Source organism: Polypterus senegalus, chromosome 9 (genome assembly GCF_016835505.1).
Source record: "Polypterus senegalus isolate Bchr_013 chromosome 9, ASM1683550v1, whole genome shotgun sequence".
Lineage (NCBI taxonomy): Eukaryota > Metazoa > Chordata > Cladistia > Polypteriformes > Polypteridae > Polypterus > Polypterus senegalus.
The window spans coordinates 127,872,182-127,892,241 of NC_053162.1; the positions used below are offsets into that span (position 1 = coordinate 127,872,182).

Below are 20,060 nucleotides of genomic sequence, written 5' to 3' on the forward strand. Positions count from 1 at the left end.
TTTGGGTCTAACATTAAATCAAACATGTAGCAAACAAAAACTCACAGCAGAATAAATTTCAATTTAAAAGTTCAAAGACAATTCAAAGGAAAAGAAATCACAAAAAAATCTCTGTGATGTTACATATGTTAGTTTATATGCCAATGTTCAGTTATGTTCTATTCTTAAGCTTATTTTTATATTGTAAATACATTCCATTTGTGGGGCACAGGTTACAGTCTAAAACTGCAAATCATACCTTGCCAATGACAAAATAAAACAAAGACTAAATGAGTGTCTACTCAGAATAATAACAAAAACATTAGGGCATCCCACTACATGTTAGCTGATAGGGGTTAAGGTTATAACCTTCTGTTATTTTTTTAACTATGTGTCTTATATTGTATTAATACTGACTCTAGCAGTTTCTGGCAAGGGAAAAAATAAGAACAACAGTAATGTGAAGACCAAAAATGATGATTGTCTAGCAGTTATTCACATGTGCAGTTTCCGTGCCAGACATAAGGGAGCCTAAGGCAAACTGTAAGACACTGTCACCATCTAGTGTGCCATAGTGACAGTAGTCATTTGAAAGACAACAAATTACTAAAATAGCAATAAAATTTGAAATAAATCATTTAGCACTCTTGCAATAAAACTGCAGTTTGAAATATCTGCACAATATCTGTCTATCTATCTATCTATCTATCTATCTATCTATCTATCTATCTATCTATCTATCTATCTATCAACTGATTTATTGGCTGTATTATTTGTTCTGTGAGTCTGTATACTTGTTTTTAATGTTTCTGCTGCTGTATGCTTCTAAATTTCCCCATGGGATTATTTAAATTTAACTAATTTAATCTAACCTAATTGAATCTAATCTAATCTAGTCTAATCTAATATTGCTATCCTATATTCAAATATTTTAACATTATTAAACCAATAACATATTGTTTATGACTTATATTGAGTTATTTTAACATTAACGTATTAAGAATGTCTCTTAACATAGCAGAAGTTTTAAAAAGTAAAATATTAAATAAATCTGTTTTTATTTTGAGTGTCCTACATGTGTAGGGTTGTATTCTATAGTCTATCATAATGTGAATGTAAGTAAAACTTCAGGTACATAGCTTCAAAAAGTGAATACCCCAATGACCTAGATGCAAATAGGAAGACATTAATAGGAGTTTATTTCCTTCTGAGTGTAAAGTAACATAGACTGTGGGTGAAAGTGACAAATTTGGATGCATTTCAATTATTACAGTTGTAATCAATAAACAGTTGACTGGGATTGGCTCCAGCAGACCCCTGTGACCCTGTGTTAGGATATAGCAGGTTGGATAATGGATGGATGGATATTCAATAAACAGAAAGAAAGAAAGAAAGAAGAGCAATCAACTTTAAAATTATGCAATAGTAAATGTGTGACTTCTGCTTTACATACATCAGAGCTAAATGAGATGGGATTGTAATGTTTTCAGTTGTATTTTTATCTTCAGTCATAGCTCTAAAATATATTATCAGGCTCTCAGTAAGTTGCGCAGAAGACTTTTCTTTTAAGTATATAGGCAATGTCATTCAACTGGCAGAAACATTAAAATTGTTGCAAAGAAAAGGGAGCCTGAAAATTGTAATTACTGGACACCACCACCAGTAAATTGCCTTTTACCTAAACACTTTTGTTACAGTCAGAGTAAAATTTTTAAGTCACAATTTAAAACTTTTAGCAGCTTTATCTGCAAAAAAAATGCTTACATTTTATTTGCCACCCACTGTACTTTTTGCTACTTTTAATGGAAAATATGAGTATTGCACAAAAAAATGTGATAAACTGAATCAATCTTTTAAAAATTGTTTCCAGAGCAGCATTGCTTCAGCTGAAGTCTTGTCATCTGCATAAAGATTTTGCCTGAAAGTAATTAGTGACAGTAACATCAACAAAGCCTTGGCAGCCAAAGCATTGCCAGAAAAAAATATTCTGCAAAATTTCACTTATGAAAAAAGTATTGAAAATGAAACCTTGAAATTATGCTCGTCACTAGTAGAAAAGTGGGAGGAAGCTATTCCTGCTTTAACTAATAACATCTTATTGTTATTGTCTTTTTAGTTCACTTTCTTCAACAGTTTTGCTGTTTTATTTCACATTGCTTTCTTCAAGCAGGACCTGCAGCTTCTACAAAAGGTAACTCACTGAAGATTTCATTAAGAACAGAAATACAGTTATGTGAGTGTGATAGTAAAATTAAAACATGTCTACTATGCACCATGTTAGGTGTCAATATTCTGTCAGATTATGTAAATCCAGACATCCCAGTACTATATTGCTCAACATGGTCACACAGATCTTTATAGAATAAGGATGACGTCTAACCTTTTTAAATAACTTCACCTATTTCTATGATGTTTTTTACAAAGCAATAAGTTAAGGACTATATTTACGAGGTTAGGGTCAACTATATAGTAAAGAACTTGCTTCTTGGCTTAAAAACTGAAATGGTCAAATAATAATGGAATAATTCATGAGTCAGAGCTTTAATTGAAAATTAACTCTTTGAAATCACTTTATTTTTTTGTCTGGCACATCTTAACTCACTGGAACAGAAAATCCCCAACATATGATATACTGTCTGACTCATCTTGATGTCCAGATGTTGAGCAAGATGTTGATCTTTTTGTTGTTACCCACCCATTTTTGACCCTCTGCACCTGAAAACTCCTCAACTTTGGAGCATAGTTTGTGCAGGAAATTACACCCATATAACAAAGAGAAAAACAACCAACAGGTATCTACAGCAAAAATGAACAGAAGGGCTCAAAGTTGTGCTTTCCACATCAGCTAACTCCAGGTGTTAATCCCCTAATGGGATTTGAGGAGTCAAAGTTACTCCTTTTAACAAAATTAAAAAAAAATGAGATTGATAATATGGATATGTAGAGTGTCATTTTATGCTATTTCAAAGTTGCTGATTACGAATATGATCACTTTTGATATATGACTCTTTACCAGTGGCCCTCTAACAGCCACTTCCAGAAGGTTAAAATTTACAAATTTCAAATATTGTCTTAGACTATTTCAAGGTCAGTGATTACAAATATGATATATTTTTTATTTTTTAACCTTTACTATGGATGTACCCTCCAAACCCTCTATCAGAGGGTGAAAATGACAAATGTCTATTACAATCAAGAATATTTAGACTTTTAAATATTCAAACTGAAGCAAACGCTTGAATATTTTAAATATTTCACACAACTGTTCTTGTACTTCTTTCTCATAAAATAAACCCTTACATTTCTCATGAACACAATTAGGGCAGCTTATGCTAAATCAGACTTTATTCTATTGGCATGTGCTTCCCTGGTAGATATTTTACAGTAAAAAAAATTATATTCTCAAGCTCTTTCCCCACAAACATACTTTAGACATATTTCTATTTATCTTGTGTTTGAAAATCATCAATACTGAATACCACAAAGCCATTTTCAGTTATATTATTGAATTATAGTTTCCACATATTAAAATTACTGAAGTGATTCATTTTCTAAGATTTATGATAGCTTTGCTCTTATAGACAATTTTTTTTGTTCTTGTTTTTTTATCCATAATCCATTTTTTGTAACAAATTCTTTGCCATTTTTTGTATAAACTATAGTTCCACATTTGTACAAAATAAAAGTAACCTACAATAGAAAAGAAACAATACAAAATGTCTCAACCACTTAATGAAAGTGCTTACGGGAGAACTGCCATCACATATGTATGAAATATTGTCCTGGAAATATGAGATGAGAGAGCAGGTCTCCTGTAATTTTTTTCACTGAGTGGTTCAGAGCTTACGGATTATTTTGCTGTTTGTTATTCTGTGCTGATTAATTTCAAATAAAGGGAAACACAATCAACACAGAAAATAAATTATATTGTGACCAGAATAAATTAATAGGATTTGGAGCTTTCAGATTATTGCATTTATTTGTTGTTGTCAATTATTCCCATTTGACATTTGATTGCTTGTGCTTGGGCAATTGCATATCATGAAGTGGTGCCCAGAAGGCTACAGGTTGCCAGGGGTAATGACATCAGGAGGATACCACAAGGAAGGGGAAACTCCTGAAAGCTCCTCAGTAGGAGGATATGTAGTACCCCACCAATAATTAACAAATCCTGGATGGACAATGTGACAGAGCACCAGTTCAGGTGAGAGAAATAAGTGACCTGAACAGAAGTATGTAATGTTTCTCTGTAGTAGTAGAGGGTAGTTGACTTAACACACAAGATGGGTAGGTGACGTAACTACAGATGCCTGGCCTTCTTCTTAGAGAGTGATTGAGGCCAGCAGCATGTGGCCAAACTTTACTCCTACTGCCACTCTTTTTCCTGTAAAAGGAGTCTCTTTCAGGATTTTCCCATGCCCAGTGCCATCCTAGTGATTCCTTTTCAACCATCAGCATCTTGCTACCCTGAAATAACTTTATAGTATCCTGAAAAGAACAGCATTTTTAATTTCCCTTTCACTTGTGCTATATTCTCCCTTATTAACTTGTGCTATATTGTGTTGTTTTAAAAACATGAGTGTTGGGTAAAGGGTTTTATGTTGGTACTTTTTATTAATTGCACTAGAAAAAGTTAGCATTAGTTGACAGCTTACAGTACTGACAGGCAAAAATTGATATTTATTTTACCCTAAATAATTGTTATCACAGGACTTTTCTTTCTCTGCTTTTTACACTTGTCATTTATGTTTACAGAGGCTGGCATCATTGCTGATTGTCAGTCAGGTGATTAACCAGTGCACTGAGACTCTAATACCGTACATGAAGGAAAGGCTTTTTCCTTTACCAGGGAAGAAACAGTCTAAGGATGATCCAGACATTGACAAGATTCATTACCAAGGCCAAATGACAACTTGTGCAGTGAGTTGTTCTAAGTAATGTCATCCATTCTACAATATAGTTACTGAACTTGCTTAATTTTTTAATTGGGCCTTTGGGGAGGTAGAGCTAATGAGTCAAAATTGAGACCCATCCCTAGGTGGGCTGCCACTCAAACACACATTCACACTCACTCTCTCTCATAACAGGACAATTTTGAGTTAAGCTAACTATTTTTGTAAAACAGTGATTGGAGTGTGGCTATAAGAGGTGTTAGAAAAATATGTAGGTCATGAGGTATGATCAAAAAAGTACTGAAATGTTAAAAAGACTATAGTTTTTATGGCATTACCTCTCTTGATACCTTATTCTTTTCTTTAATGATAAGATTTAAAAACTTGTTTACAATATGTGACAGTAGAGCATTATGTCATCTCTTTCCAGCTCACACTATACAGTGTTAAATATTAATTCACTTTTAATTCCCATTAAGTTTGCTTGTTTATTTACAATTCTGTTCCAGGGTTTGTTTGGTGAATACATCGAGCTGTTCCTTCAGTTTGGCTACCTCAGTTTCTTCTCTTGTGTCTACCCCCTTACAGGGGCCCTACTATTACTCAATAATCTAACAGAGATCCGCACTGATGCATTGAAATTCTGCAGGATCTTCCAGAAACCCTTTGCTGTTCCAGCAGCAAACATTGGAATTTGGCAGGTAAAAATGAAAAGTGAAATAACTGATCACAAAGATCATCACAAGAAAATATAAACACATATTACATGGTACATCTTTAGAAGCATTTTATCTGATTGTTATCGTCAGCTGTCCATTTCCTATGGATCATTTACCTTGATGAGTCTCCATCATCTTTGTCTATTCTCTACATCATTTTCAATACACTTCCTTTCCTCATTTCCCTCCCCCCACAGTCCTCTATGTGGGTCTCCATCTCCCACGTTTTTCCTAAACACATGCATGCTACACCATCTAAATCTAGTATCACAAATTTTCCCACTTATCTTTTTTGTATATGTCCTTCTACTAGCCAATTCATTCCCAAAGTGAGATACCCAAAGCCCAACTCAGAATTCTGATTACAGTTTTTTCCAGTTTCCTTTGCTGTCTTTTCCTTCTTTCCTCTGTCTCTCCACTATATATCAACACTGTCCTTATTACTGATAAATCAATTTTTACATTTACTACAGTTGACAACATTTTAGCAAAAATCACTTTAGTCAAGTCCCATCATTTCTTCCATGCTGCCTTTATTCTCTCATCTATTTCCACTTCACAGCCCCCCATCTTGAGTTATAATTAACCTCAAGCATTTAAATCTGTCTACCTTCTTAAGATGTAAGCCTGCCCTATCTTCTAATAACAGTCTCACACCATTCACTCTCCTAAAACCCATGACTTACAACTTTTCAGCATTTACTTTTAATCTTCCCTGTTCTAAAGCCTTCCTGCCACTCAACTACCCTACTTGCAGTTCTGCCTTGCAGTTAGGGGACCGGGGTTCACTTCCTGGGTCCTCCCTGCGTGGAGTTTGCATGTTCTCCCCGTGTCTGCGTGGGTTTCCTCCAAATATTCTGGTTTCCTCCCATAATCCAAAGAAATGCACGTTAGGTGCATTGGCGATTCTAAATTGTCCCTAGTGTGTGCTTGGTGTGTGGGTGTGTGTGTGCCCTGTGCTGGGCTGGCGCCCTGCCAGGGGTTTGCTTCCTGCCTTGCACCCTGTGTTGGCTGGGATTGGCTCCAGCTGGCCCCCGTAACCCTGTAGTTAGGATATAACGTGTTGGATAATGGATGGATGGATCTCTCATTCCCAGAAATATCCACTCCCAATACCCTCACTAAAAACATCCACTAAAATGACTAAGGAAAAAAACACTTTAGAATTACAAAGCTTCAGTTGTTTCCCTTTTTATGTTTAAACTTACAGTACAGGTATGTCAAGCTCTTGATCACAGATCACACAGTACTGTAGACTTTGGTTTACAGCCTAACATCATAGCAGCTAACCTGCAGTGCCTGCTAATTACTTAAAGGATGGTTTACATGCCTCTTAACTTTGACCATCTGCCTTCTTCACTTCAGTCTGCCTTTGAAATGCTGGGACTTGTATCGGTCATATCCAATTGCTTCCTCATTCTGATGTTACCTCAGATGACAACCTACTGCCAAAACAATGAAATTGACAACAAGACAGTCCTATTTCTTGCTATTGTCCTTGAGGTAAGAAGATGACAATAGTTTTTCTCATATTTACTTAAATGTGGTGCATTTGTGAGAATGGAAACCTTGAAAACCCTTAGTATATATGAGGAGGTACACAAATTCCCAGAATAGGTCTGTAGTCAGTGACTACTAAAAGCATCAGGAAAAAATGTCTCAAGCAGTGGTACATGGAAAGCTACATTCTGTACTGTAACTGCACACCTGCACACATTACTGCACCTTGACAGCCCACCGCCACACATTTTGATGTCAAAGAGTTACATGGTATTTATTGGTTTAATTATGTGCCTGTCATGGCAATTAATCTTTCCAGTTTGTTCCTTAACCTCTTAATTTTCTTTTGACATTGTTTTGGGGACCAATTGTATGGGTGCATGTTTCTGAATTTAAGCTTTATGATGTCATGAGCATGACCATATTTAAGTCTGCTCTGAGCTAGCAATTTATCCAAGGATGTAAATTCAACGCAGACCCTTAAAAATTCATTCTTTCATTGTGATTTGATGTTTCTGCTTGCAAAATTTATCCCATTCACTGACCACGATTTCAGAATTACAGTTTAGATCTGGTTATGTGTTCATTTATTGGTTCACAAGTTCCTGCACTATTTCTGAAATATGATTTTTGTTATATGTCTTAGACTCTTTTAGTTGATTCTTGTTTTCCTAGTTACAACTTCTGGCTTGTTATTTAAACTTTGAAAAATCTCCTGATTTCATTTCAAAACCGCTGCTAATTTTATGCAGTTAGTACAGTGCCTTACTATAAGGTGACTTCTTGTCACTGTCCCCATTCTTTTATGTGATATTTTCCCACTGATTCCTGTGCCAGGAATGTCCAGATTTCTCCTCTTGTAAATTGTGTCTTTTACCATTTTCTTCTACTGTATTTGTATTTTTAATTTTAAATAATAGAGACATTTTTCAAAAAGAGATGCATATTCTATCAAATGCTAAATCACAAAGTAATCATGAAAAATGAATCTCAAATATACATCAGGATCTTGAAAACATGATATTTATCATTGTATTTTACTGTTTAACATCAACAATTTAAATCTTAAGCTCCACCAATTAGTGAAATAAGTGAAGTTTTTTAAATTGAATATTACTCATGTTTAATCATCTCAGTGTAATCAAATACTATGAACAGTTTTATACAACTGATAGAACTGTCCTAGTTTTCCAATATTTAGTTTTTGTGATTTGATGATTTTATAATAATCTGAATTTTTTTTAAGGGTTTCAGTAAAATAACTATTAGTGTATTGTAACACAATAAAACTATAATATTATTAAATCTGCCAGCTCCAATTCAATACCACAGAGCTGTGAAACCAATCCTTATAGCACTGATTGCAAGCCAGAAAACAGCTGTGGACAGGCTGATTGTCCATTACAGTACTTTATTTTTAACTTAATTTTTTCTCTTCTCTTTTACAGCAAGCACTTATTTTTCTCAAGATAATTATAGCTTTTGGAATTCCTGATGAGCCTGAATGGGTGAGAATAAAAGTTGCTCAAATAGAATTTCAATCTTTTCAGGCTCTCAAACAACAAAAACAAGGCTTGTGATGATACAAGGAATTATTAGGACATAGCCATTCTTATTATTTGCACTGCAGACTTACATACACCTTGTTCTTCTGTACAATTCCTGTGGATTTTTTGTAAACTATGCATATTTTTTAACCTGTAAAGAAAATAAAGGTTTTGCATATCTATGAGAAAGACAATGTTGGCTTGAATGCAATTTTCAAAATCACTTTAATGTTTAGGCAAAAATGCTTAATAACTAACCATTACTTAATTAAGGGGAATCAGCTTTAGTAAAAGCGCCTACATTTTTTGCACTTTTGCACTAGGTCTAGAAATGAGACTTAACAAAAACATCACTTTTCAGATAGATGTTTCAAAATGTACACAAATCCTTTACAAATAGTGACCCTACAAAGCAGCTTTGATGACCATCTTTCCAGAAAGAGAATGAACACTTTGGTTCTAAATATCCAGATTGGAAATTAGACTTATGCAGCACTCGAACAAATGTGATCAAATGCACACATTTGGAGCAGATAAGATCCATTCATGACCTTCCAGGGTCACCTTAGTGTGAAGTGAATAGTCAGAAACAGCAAAGGTAATGAATGGTTGTCTGTCTGTCCTACCAGTCAAGTTTCTTCAGATCAATTCAGTTTCTTGCACTCTGTGTTAAGGATGTGTACAAACTTCTGAATTCTTTTCATTTGAAATCTGACATAAAAGATTCTATGTCTATATATTGACATGAGGTATATCTTTATTTTATGGCAAACATTTGCAGTGATTAGAAGGCTGTTGTTATTCAAAAGTTTATAGACAATGATGTTGGTGTATCTGAGGAATAAATAAGATTAAGTGTCACTGTTGGGTTTAAAGACAATTGCAAATAAAATATTCAATGTCTTTGTAACCATACTGTATATGTAAGTACACAACTGCACTTTCTCTGAAAGCAAAATATCTATGAAGTATTGGATTAAGTATTGGATTAAATGTACTTTTTGTAAATCACTTTTTTTAAGATGTCTGTAAAGTATTAGATTAAATCTACATGTATCTTTTTTAAACAGATGCTAATAACTGCTGTTACCTTGTCATCTTCTTCTTTATTCTGTGTGTGCTGTTAATTAAGGAGGAATTTCAACCAGTGTTGTGGTAGTAAATCCCTCTTTACTAATTGTTTACTGAGTGAATCACTTATTTCTTGGTGGTGTGTTATAGCTTATCACATTGAAATCTAACTTACACTCCTACATCTCTTTAAAGAACACTTAAAGAAACTGCCCTAATTGTACATTGTGGCCAAAATTTTCACTACCTGTAATCTGCCATGTTGGACTCCTTGATCAGAAATGGTAATTCAACTGAAGCACGTTCAACTCATCATTTATTTTATTGAAACTTGAAATATATTACATATTAACAACCTTTGCATAGCCTCCCTTATTATCCTTAATAAAATCTTTTTTTGGTATTTCTGCTTTGCACTGAAGTAAAATTGCACAGTAGATAGATAGATAGATAGATAGATAGATACTAATTTCTATAAGCAACATTCATCAAGTAGTAAATAGTGCGGACTGCTGCAAATAAAAAACATTATATGCACAGCTTGTATGAATTTTTGTAAATAGTACTAATACAGTTAGAAATTAAAGGCAGGGGGTCATTTAAAACTGTGATGTGATTTTTTTTTTTTATCCACAAAGAACTTTCCTATCCTTACTATACTAGTGGAAATTCTAATGAAAAAAAAAAAAGATTATACATGTGAGAAGTTTGATAAGTAAACTGAAAACAACAGAATAAAAAGTATTATAATAGTTATAGAGGAGTTGGTTAAAGGAACAAATATAATTAAAGCAACACAAAAGGCAAGAGAAAGAAAATATTTTGTTATAGATTTGTGATGTTTATGTTAATATAGCTTCACATTGTTGTCCTGGGCATCATGGTGGCACAGCAGTAGCTCTGCTGCCTTGAAGTTAGGAGACCTGGGTTCACTTCCCGGGTTCTCCCTGCGTGGAGTTTGAATGTTGCATGGAAGCTCACAGAAATCAGAAAGAATACAATGTCCAAGTCATTGGCCTGGGACTGAAAAATTATTTAAGGAGAATTATTGGTGGCTTCCTTAAAGGACATTCCCCACCATGGCTCTATATTTACAACACAAGTGAGTAATTATAAAATAGAATAATTAAATCAGTAAGAAATAATTAACAAACCATTAACAGAATATATTACAGTTTACAATACATCATTGTTAAACAAAACAGCAAATTGTAATAAATTGCATAAAGCAAGAGAAAAAAGTAAATAAAATCAAACAAAAAAAAAAAACAACAATGAAGCCCCAGAAAAGTTTTTCATGTAGAATTTTCAAGTTTTAACAAATGTTTTTCTGGCTTCCTCTAAGTGTTCTGACCTTCTGCCTGTTTCTTGACAACATCTTTGCCTACTCCATATGAATTACTTTTTATCTCTTGGCTTTAGTGTTTAATCATCTTTGCCAAAATAGTTACAAAATTTGTGTAATCATGACTAGGAAGAGCTAATGTATTCTTTTAATTTCCTTACTCATATTTCCTTCTGCACTTAAATGAAATCTGTGCTGATTAGATTAACTAACAACTTCTCCAAGGTAAGTTTATACTTTGTGATTAGCTGCTAGTTTTTTGCCTTGAGCTTAGTCCATTATATTTAAAGCATATTCAGACTTAAAAAGAGACCATATTTTTTATTAAACACATTCTCAGAAATAGAATGTGGATATGATTTATAATGCTTATATTGTAAAACTGGTTACCTCCACATACGAAAGCAAAATGTCATAAATTAACCTCACACTTCCATTACAGCTAGTGTGGTGCTGAAGTGTCACCCATTGCACAGCTGCAGTCAGGTCCTAATTGGGATCTTGAAGTGGTTCGTCATGTGGTGGGTGCAGCATGCTCTCAACCAACAACTCAAATAATAACCTTTTAATTTAAGTAACTACAATAGTTTGGTGCACTCCACTGCCATGTTATCTAATGTGCATGTATGCACTGTTTTAGTAATAAGATAGTGTAGCAACTTTACATTTTACAATTGTATGTGTTTGAGTAGAGGTTTGAGTAAAATATTTAGAAAGAAGTGGAAGAAAAAATTCTATTACAAATTGGTTCACAACAGTTTCTCTGGAAAGTAAAAAATGTTGTTTGTTCTTAATAAATGTCAGTCTTCAATAATAGAATGAGTTGATTTTCTAAATAAGAAAACAGTGTGAACAGATGTAAACTGATATCTGAATGCTTAGGAAAGCTGCAAATTTCATTTTTATTTGCTGATAAATATGTTAAAATTGAGTCTATATATGCATGAGGTATTACATACAGAAAACAACTGTCAAATGGATGATTGATGACTTTAAGCCCTGCCCCAAATATGATTTATGACTTTAAGCCCCGCCCCAAACATGAAAATATGATTTAAGCAAATATGAAAATATACAAATATAAAAATATGAACATATAAAAATATGAACTATACCCCGCCCCTGGGGGGTTGGACCACCGTCATAATTGATCATCTCTAAACCCCACCTTTTAGGGTGGGTCTTTCGTAAACCGGACACTTATCACTCCCCATTAACAATACTCATGCCCCCGAGGAACGCCTTTATCTCTCTATCTGCCTATAGGTTTAGGGAGAGGCGTATCGCTCCACCCCTTCCCAACCCCGACTGTGGGAGGAGACGAAAGAGTTCTTGTATAAAATTCTAGTCACTTAGTGAAAACGCCACGACACACAAAAGCAAACAGAATGGACGGTCTTGTGAACGCTCCTAAGAAACTGAAAGCAAACAGGGCGTCCAGTAGAACATTACGGGAGTTGCGGGAACCACGCTTCAGCTCTGTCTGGTACGATTCTAACTGTGTTTTGTGCCGGTTAGAGGTAAAAAGAAATGCCGAGGGACAGCTCACGATTGCTGTTTCCAAGAAGGAGCCTATCCTTTCCGAATATAACGAGGCCGGTCACGAAGAGGAGGAGGAGGAAGATAAAGAAAATGTAATAAAGGAGCGAGTGAGTGAAATTAATTTTTCTATAAAAGACTGGAGTTTTTTTAAAGCTCTTATGCCAAATATTGATGAAGCTATTTATCAAGAAAAATTGTCCGACCAGATGAAAAGAATTAAAAGAAAATTGGAGGAGGAGTTTAACATGTTGAATAATTCATGCTGGAAGGAGGAGGAAGAAAACTGGGAGTCAACCGCCCCCTAAGTGAGCAGAGATAAATACAGAGGTCTTTTCCATAGTCTACATTAACCTAAAACCCTATCGAGATGTGTTCAACTAACTACCTTTCCGAAGCTGGTGTTAGCTGGGCCGGTCGTCTCCCTGTTTTCTCGGCCTCTGAGGTGGCAGAAGTCCTCGACATTTTGATGCGCTCCGAAGAACCAAGCTCCAGGGGTATGGAACATACGTCCGCTGCTGACTACATGTTTTGGCCGGCTAACCTTCAAGCCAACACCGCCTACTCTACTCCGGATGATATGATCGACCCTAACCTACAGCCCGGCTACTCTGCGGCAGAAAAGATGCTGACAGACCATGATGTGTTTTGGCTGGCTAACCTTCAAGCCAACACCGCCTACTCTACTCCCGACCAGATGATCGACCCTAACCTACAGCCCGGCTACTCTGCGGCGGACCAGATGCTGACAGACAACGATGTGTTTTGGGTGGGTAACGACCAGTACCCCGCCGGCTACGTTCCTGATCCGGCCTGTTGGTCTATGGAACAGACAGTGGCAGTCAACTGCCTGTTTTGGCCCGACAACATCGTACCTAACTCCGGGTACTCTGCTCCTAACAACTCTCCTTCAGACTCACCATCTTGGCCGGATCTTCTGATGCCCTCAAATGACCAGATCTATTGGCCCGAACCTCAGTTACCCGCCCCTAATGATATGTATTGGCTGGACAGTCTCATGGAGAACTGTACAGTACCTGACTTTTTTGTCCCTGCTGAGGATGCTCTGGGGAGCCTAACGGGTGCTGAAGAGATAGCCATGCAGACCATGCATCAAGAAGAGACTGTGGACGACTTGGTAGATGCTCTGGCCGCTTGGAAGCCATCATCCCAGGATTCTGATTATGAGGGCATGGACATTGAACAAACTGACGGGCCCCTGGGTGAAACACTTCGAAAGACTCTGAAACTGATCAAGAGTTTGATTGCAGCTCTGCTGGACGTAATAGTTGATCAGGACCTAAAAAGCACCTGTCAAGGTTGTTTCATAGACCACCCCAGCCAGACACAGCATACGTGTCTGTTTGAGCCTGACTCTGTTTATCGGGTTGGCTGCTTTCAAGAGGTTCTGACTGTTTTCCGCAAACCGTGGCTCAAAAGCCTGGCCAGAAAGACTCTGGGTTGCTTCAACATCTTTCCACCTTTTCACAAAGTTCATTCATTTGTTCAAAATGCTGTAGATGAACTGGAAAATGAACATTCTATTAGCGATGCTATTGTACAAGCCTTTCACAACATGGACGATCTCTCTTACTCAAAAATACGTGAAATAGCCGATGCTTTCTCTAAAAGACATTTTTCTGAACCTGACATGATTAATGCACCTTTGGGGTTTTACGGGGAGTGCGACAATAGAAAAATCAGACACAGTGTCTGAACTCAATGTGCCGGTGCTATGAAATGTTTTAATAATGTTTTTAATACTGCTGTTTTGAATTTTTAATAATGTTTTGAAAATTACCAATAAAGCCTCATTTGATTTTTAAACCATTGACATTTTTCTTTCACCATCGGCGATGGAGGGTTACTTGAAAAAAGTTTATTATAACCCGGCAAATCCTGGTAGCTTTGGGGGAAAAGACTCTTTGAAAAGAGCTCTTAAGTAATGACCAACAGGTGTCGGATTGGTTATCCGGTCAATATGCTTATACAATTCACAAACCCGCTAGAAGGCATTTTAGGAGAAATAATGTTTATGTATCCGATATAGACTCGCAATGGCAGATGGATTTAGCGGACATAACAAATGTGTCTGAGCATAATCTGGGTTATAAATACAGTATTTGTTAACATGTATCGATGTACTTTCTAAGTACGCTTGGGTACGACCCCTGAAGAACAAAACGGGTAAGGAAGTGACAAGAGCCTTCCAAGACATTCTGAGCACCGGGCGTACTCCAAAGAAGCTCCAGACCGATAAGGGGAAAAAGTTTTTCAACCGAGATTTTCAAAAGCTGTTAAAGAAGATAGGAATAAAATATTTCACCACAGGAAACGAATTAAAGGCCTCCGTGGTGTAGAGATTTAACCGCACAATAAAATCTAAAATGTGGAAATATTTCAGCGCTTATAACATGAGAACCTACATCGATAAATTGCCGGATCTAGTATACTCTTACAACAAAAGTTATCATCGAAGCATAAAAATGTCTCCTTCCGATGTAAACACGTTAAACTCCTGGAAAGTTTTCAAACATTTATACGGCGTAGCCAACACCCCGGGTCTGCCGTTGTTTAAGTTCAAAGTAGGAGACACAGTTAGGGTGTCTAAAACCAGACATCCTTTTGAGAAAGGTTATGAACAAACATTTTCAGATGAAATCTTTACCGTATCTGAACTTGTAAATAGGGCACCGGCGGTGTACAAACTGAAAGACTACGATGGTGAAGAGATTGTAGGATCCTTTTACGACCCTGAATTACAGAAAATTAAAGTCGGATCCACAGACGTTTACAGGATTGAAAAAATACTGGCTAGGAAAGTTAAGAATAAAAAACGACTCATTTTAATTAAATGGCTCAGCTGGCTAGAAAAATGTAACAGCTGGATACCGGAGAGCCAGGCCCTAGATGTTCAATAAAATCCACAGTGCTCCTAATCGACTCTTCATTCTATAGCGGTATACGATGGAGCACAAAAGTTTTTTTGTGACTCTACAGAGCAACGCTTCCTCGGACATTTTCCCCAACAACTCAATTTTCGATTTCACAACGAAGCTTGCTAAACCCATAGAATTAGAAGGTTCTTGGGAAGTCGGTCTAGCCGAAATTCAGTACCCACATACGTAGAATACCATAGACAAACTGGATAACGAATTCTACGTTTCGGCTCCAGGGGTAAAAAAACATTACTAGTTTCCATGCGGATATTACGAAGGTATTCACGACCTACTGTCCTTTATGAATTCGGCAACCTTAAGTCTGCCCACTTTGACAGATGTTGCAGCTGGATTTGTCCCTTCTGAGAACCCTGCAAAATTCAGTTATAATGCTGTGGAAAGAAGAGTCTACGTGGTATCGGGTGAAAAGGATGAAACTATACACTTAAAAGGACAGCTGAGTCGAATATTAGGAGCGCATCCTGATCAGACTCGGGGTTTAACTTATAAGGCTCCTTTCCCCGCCGACATTAGGGCCGGCTTTTATACTTTGTACGTGTACGGGGATATGGTATCTCATCAGAGAGTCGGAGACAGCTACGTACCCCTTTTGAGGTGTGTTCATATAGAGGATCAGGTGAATAAAATTACAAACATCACATATGACAAACCGCATTTTGCCCCAGCCAGCAAGAATCATTTTAACACAGTGACTATTGAAATAAAGACGGACCAGAACAAAAACATGCCATTTCAGTTTGGTAAGGTGATAGTGAAGTTGTATTTCAGACCCGTCAGGCATTGTATGCGCAACTGAAACAATGAGGTCTTACCAGGACCCGACACCTTACATCCAATATTATCAGACCCAAGCGGGTAACGGCTTACCGGGATTCTCTGGATTCCCTGTAATGTATGGTGGGGGATTGGAGGTATATTTCGAGGACTGTTTAGAAGAGCTTTACCTCTCCTGAAAAAAGGCTTTGACATTGCAAAACCACATATCAAATCCGCGGCTAAAAATATTGTAAAAGATGTGATCACAGGGGCTATATCCAGTGCTGCAGGTGGAGTCCTAGAAAAGCAGGAGGGAGTGGGCTTGATGGTCATGAGAAAAACAAAATGCAAGAGACCACCGGGGTCGCGTCAGGCCCCGCCAGCTAAAAAGGCCATGCGCACTATTTTTACAGCATTATTTAAACATCGTCAGAAGAGGAACAAGACTAAAGCAAGCAAAAAGAAGAGAGACATTTTTTAAGAGAAGATGGCTTTCGTACACAGAATGTCCGAAGAGTGTGTCAAATCTGAACTGGATCTGTTTATGGTGCCTTTCACTCAAACGAGTGTAGATAAAAGTATATACGTTGAAGTCCCACCACTCTCAGCCCTCTCTGAAGTAGCTCCGCTAGAATTTCTCATAGCCGGAAATGGGGAAGATTACCTGGACTTGAATAACACTCTTCTACACCTAAGGGGAAAGATAGTGAATGCTGACGGGACTAACATACCTGCCGTGGCAAAGGTCGGATTTGTCAACTACCCTATAGCCAGTTTGTTTTCCCAAGTTGATGTGACCGTGGGGGACCGTCTAATATCGCAGAGTTCGAATTGTTATCCTTACCGAGCGCTCTTAGAAGGCCTGCTAAATTACAGCCAAGAGACTCTTGATTCTCAGTTTGCTACAGGACTTTTTTTACAAAGATACACTTAACAAATTGGAAGAGTCAGACCCCGACGGAGAAAACATCGGTTTTAATAACAGAAGTGCCTATACAGCCAGTAGCAGGACTATTGAACTTCTGGGGCACAAACATAGAGATCTCTTTTTCCAGGAAAAACTACTATTGACCGGCCTAGACGTGAAGATTAAAATGGTTCGGAACAAAGATGAATTCTGCCTAATGTCCGGCGATGCCGAACGTTACAGAGTAATCATAACATCAGCCTCCCTGTTTGTAAAAAAAGTAAAAGTTTCACCGGCCGTGAAATTAGGACACGCTCATGCCCTTACATCAGCCAATGCTAAATACCCTGTGGAAAGGGTGAATATAAAAGTATTCAGTATACCCGCGGGAATCTGAGTATGCAATCAAGAAAACCTGTTTCTGGGTCAACTACCAAAGTATGTGGTGATTGGCATGGTGGATAATGAGGCCTTTTCGGGGTCTTATACACGGAACCCGTTCAATTTCAAACACAACGATGTAGAGTTCCTGGCTCTATACATGGACGGAGAACAGATTCCTGCCAAACCTTTTCAACCAGACTTTGTATGCGGCAATAGTGCTAGAGAATATTATAGCCTGGTATTGGCCACTGGTAAGCATTTGAAGGATCAAGCTCTGGCTATCAGCCGTTCAGAGTTCTCGCAAGGATATACTCTTTTCACTTTTGATCTAACCCCCGATCAAGAATGCGGCGATCATTTTTCATTAGTTAAAATTAGAAACATGAGATTTGGGACAGGGACTGGAACAGAGGAGACCGCGATTGGGACAGAGGGTGCACAGGGGCCTACTGAAGTAGAGGGAGCAGAAGTGGGAACTACAGGGACTGGAACAGAGGGGACACAGGGGCATACTAAAGTAAACGGCTTGGCAACAGAAAGGATTAACGCGGCTAAAATACAGTATCGGAAAGAGCCCTTTCTTAGATCGCCACGTGTATTTTTAGGTTGATATACTGTAAATGTGAAGTCTATTTTGACATTTACCCGATTAACGAGGCTAAAATACCGGCGAAACAGCCGGGTTTGTACTCGGTATATAGACAAACTTTTTATCAAGTTCCATAGACAGCGAGAATCGTTTTAATAACTTTTCTTGCAAGCTTGTAAAGATCATTGTGAATATAAGAGAGAGTCGTTAGTGGAAAATATTTCATTTAATAACTTTGTTCTTAGACCATAGGAATGTAAAAAGTCTTTTTTGACCTTTATAGCTTTTTAAAAACACTCTTGTGATTAAGAATTTTAGTAAAAATCAAGAGTATATATTTTCTTAATTGCTTTTATTCGGGGTGAGAATAAGTATTTTACTTAATGATATAAAAAATAGAACACGTCTAAATTAGATTAAGACTTTTGTTAATTGCTTAGGTTGATAACATGAAAACAGAAAGGCGCCGACTCCCTGTGGGGACATAATTGTTGCAACGTCTGGGTGTCTTATCGCTGAGGCATAAAACAGCAGGTACGCATTTTAGATTATTATCATGTAATCAGAAAGGCACTGCCTTGTCACTGCATGGTAATTAAATTAAAGTGTAAACAGACAGGCTGTGATCGATCATATTGGCCGCATTCCGATGGGGAAAGTAATTGAAAAACAAGTCTTTTAGCTTAATTGTTTTGAACCGGTGAAATTTACAAAGAGGCGCGCAGGCATTAGGAGTGGCTATGTATTTTCTTCCTTTTGATTCTAGTGCAACTTATAACGTTTTTAAAAAATCGTATTTATTTTCTTACTATTAGTTTATAACTTAGAGCAGGGGGGTGAAAATTATTTTAGTTATGGCTAAGATAAGTGCTTATAAAATAAAGACGCGTGTCGTGAACTTAGAGCCGGGAGTCAATATCTTATATCGTTTTTAGAAAATTGTATATTTATTTTCTTACTATTAGTTTATAACTTAGAGGGGGGGAGTGAAAATCGTTTTAGTTATGGCTATGCCGGAAAGATAAGTGCTTATAAAATAAAGATGCGTGTCGTGATCTTATAACTTAGAGCAGGGAATCAATATCTTATATCGTTTTTAGAAAATTGTATATTTTCTTACTATTAGTTTATAACTTAGAGCGATGAGTGCATATCTTATAATTCATATTAACGTAATCCATATTTTTATAGTTTCATATTTACATATTTTCATAAATTATATTTTCATATTTCAATATAAGTATATTTTCATAAATCATATTTTCACGTTTTTATATTTTCATATATCATATTTTCATAAATCATATTTTGGGGGCAGGGCTTAAAGTCATCAATCATCCTTTTGACAGTTGCTTTCTGTATGTACTACAAAAACAGATGGGTGAGTATTTTGTAAAAGCTTCACTCTATTTTGTGTTTTGCTGTTCTGACAATATCATTTTTATGAATTTTTTACACATTAATGAGGAAAGATGTAAGAAACGCTTCTTGTTATAATACCAGTAAAATTAGAAAATATTCTTTTGTCTTTCTTCTCAAAATACACTTTTGTGTACTACTATTGTAACGATTATAAATGACACATTCATTGCATCCATTTTGTCTGATACAAAAATAAAAACATTTGACATCTGAATCTTAAATATTGTGTTATTTATTTCCCTTCAGATAACCATGATTAAAGATATATTGGCTACTTTCTGTTTGTATCTCTAAACAGATCACAATTCCTTGTAGTGCATTTCAATTCAAAATAAATCTAACCAATTTCCTCATCTTTTTTTCGACTGGTATAGTTTGATGGTAGTAAGGCTCAGTCTCACTGCTGTTTTACTTAAAATAAATCAGTCTCACTGCTGGTTTTGGTGCAAG

General features: G+C 36.6%; 1 protein-coding gene across 2 annotated transcripts in view; it reads left to right on the top strand.

Moving 5' to 3' along the window:
* The window catches only part of ano10b (anoctamin 10b), a 62,454-nt gene extending 53,623 nt beyond the window's left edge, over nucleotides 1-8,831 (top strand). For both annotated transcript variants that reach the window (XM_039763822.1, XM_039763823.1), the window contains 5 exons: nucleotides 2,096-2,170; nucleotides 4,735-4,899; nucleotides 5,381-5,572; nucleotides 6,956-7,093; nucleotides 8,539-8,831. In XM_039763822.1, the coding sequence (XP_039619756.1) occupies nucleotides 2,096-2,170; nucleotides 4,735-4,899; nucleotides 5,381-5,572; nucleotides 6,956-7,093; nucleotides 8,539-8,670 (702 nt within the window). In that variant the 3' untranslated portion in view covers nucleotides 8,671-8,831. The remainder of the gene's footprint in view (nucleotides 1-2,095; nucleotides 2,171-4,734; nucleotides 4,900-5,380; nucleotides 5,573-6,955; nucleotides 7,094-8,538) is intronic.
* The last annotated feature ends 11,229 nt before the right edge of the window (nucleotides 8,832-20,060 follow it).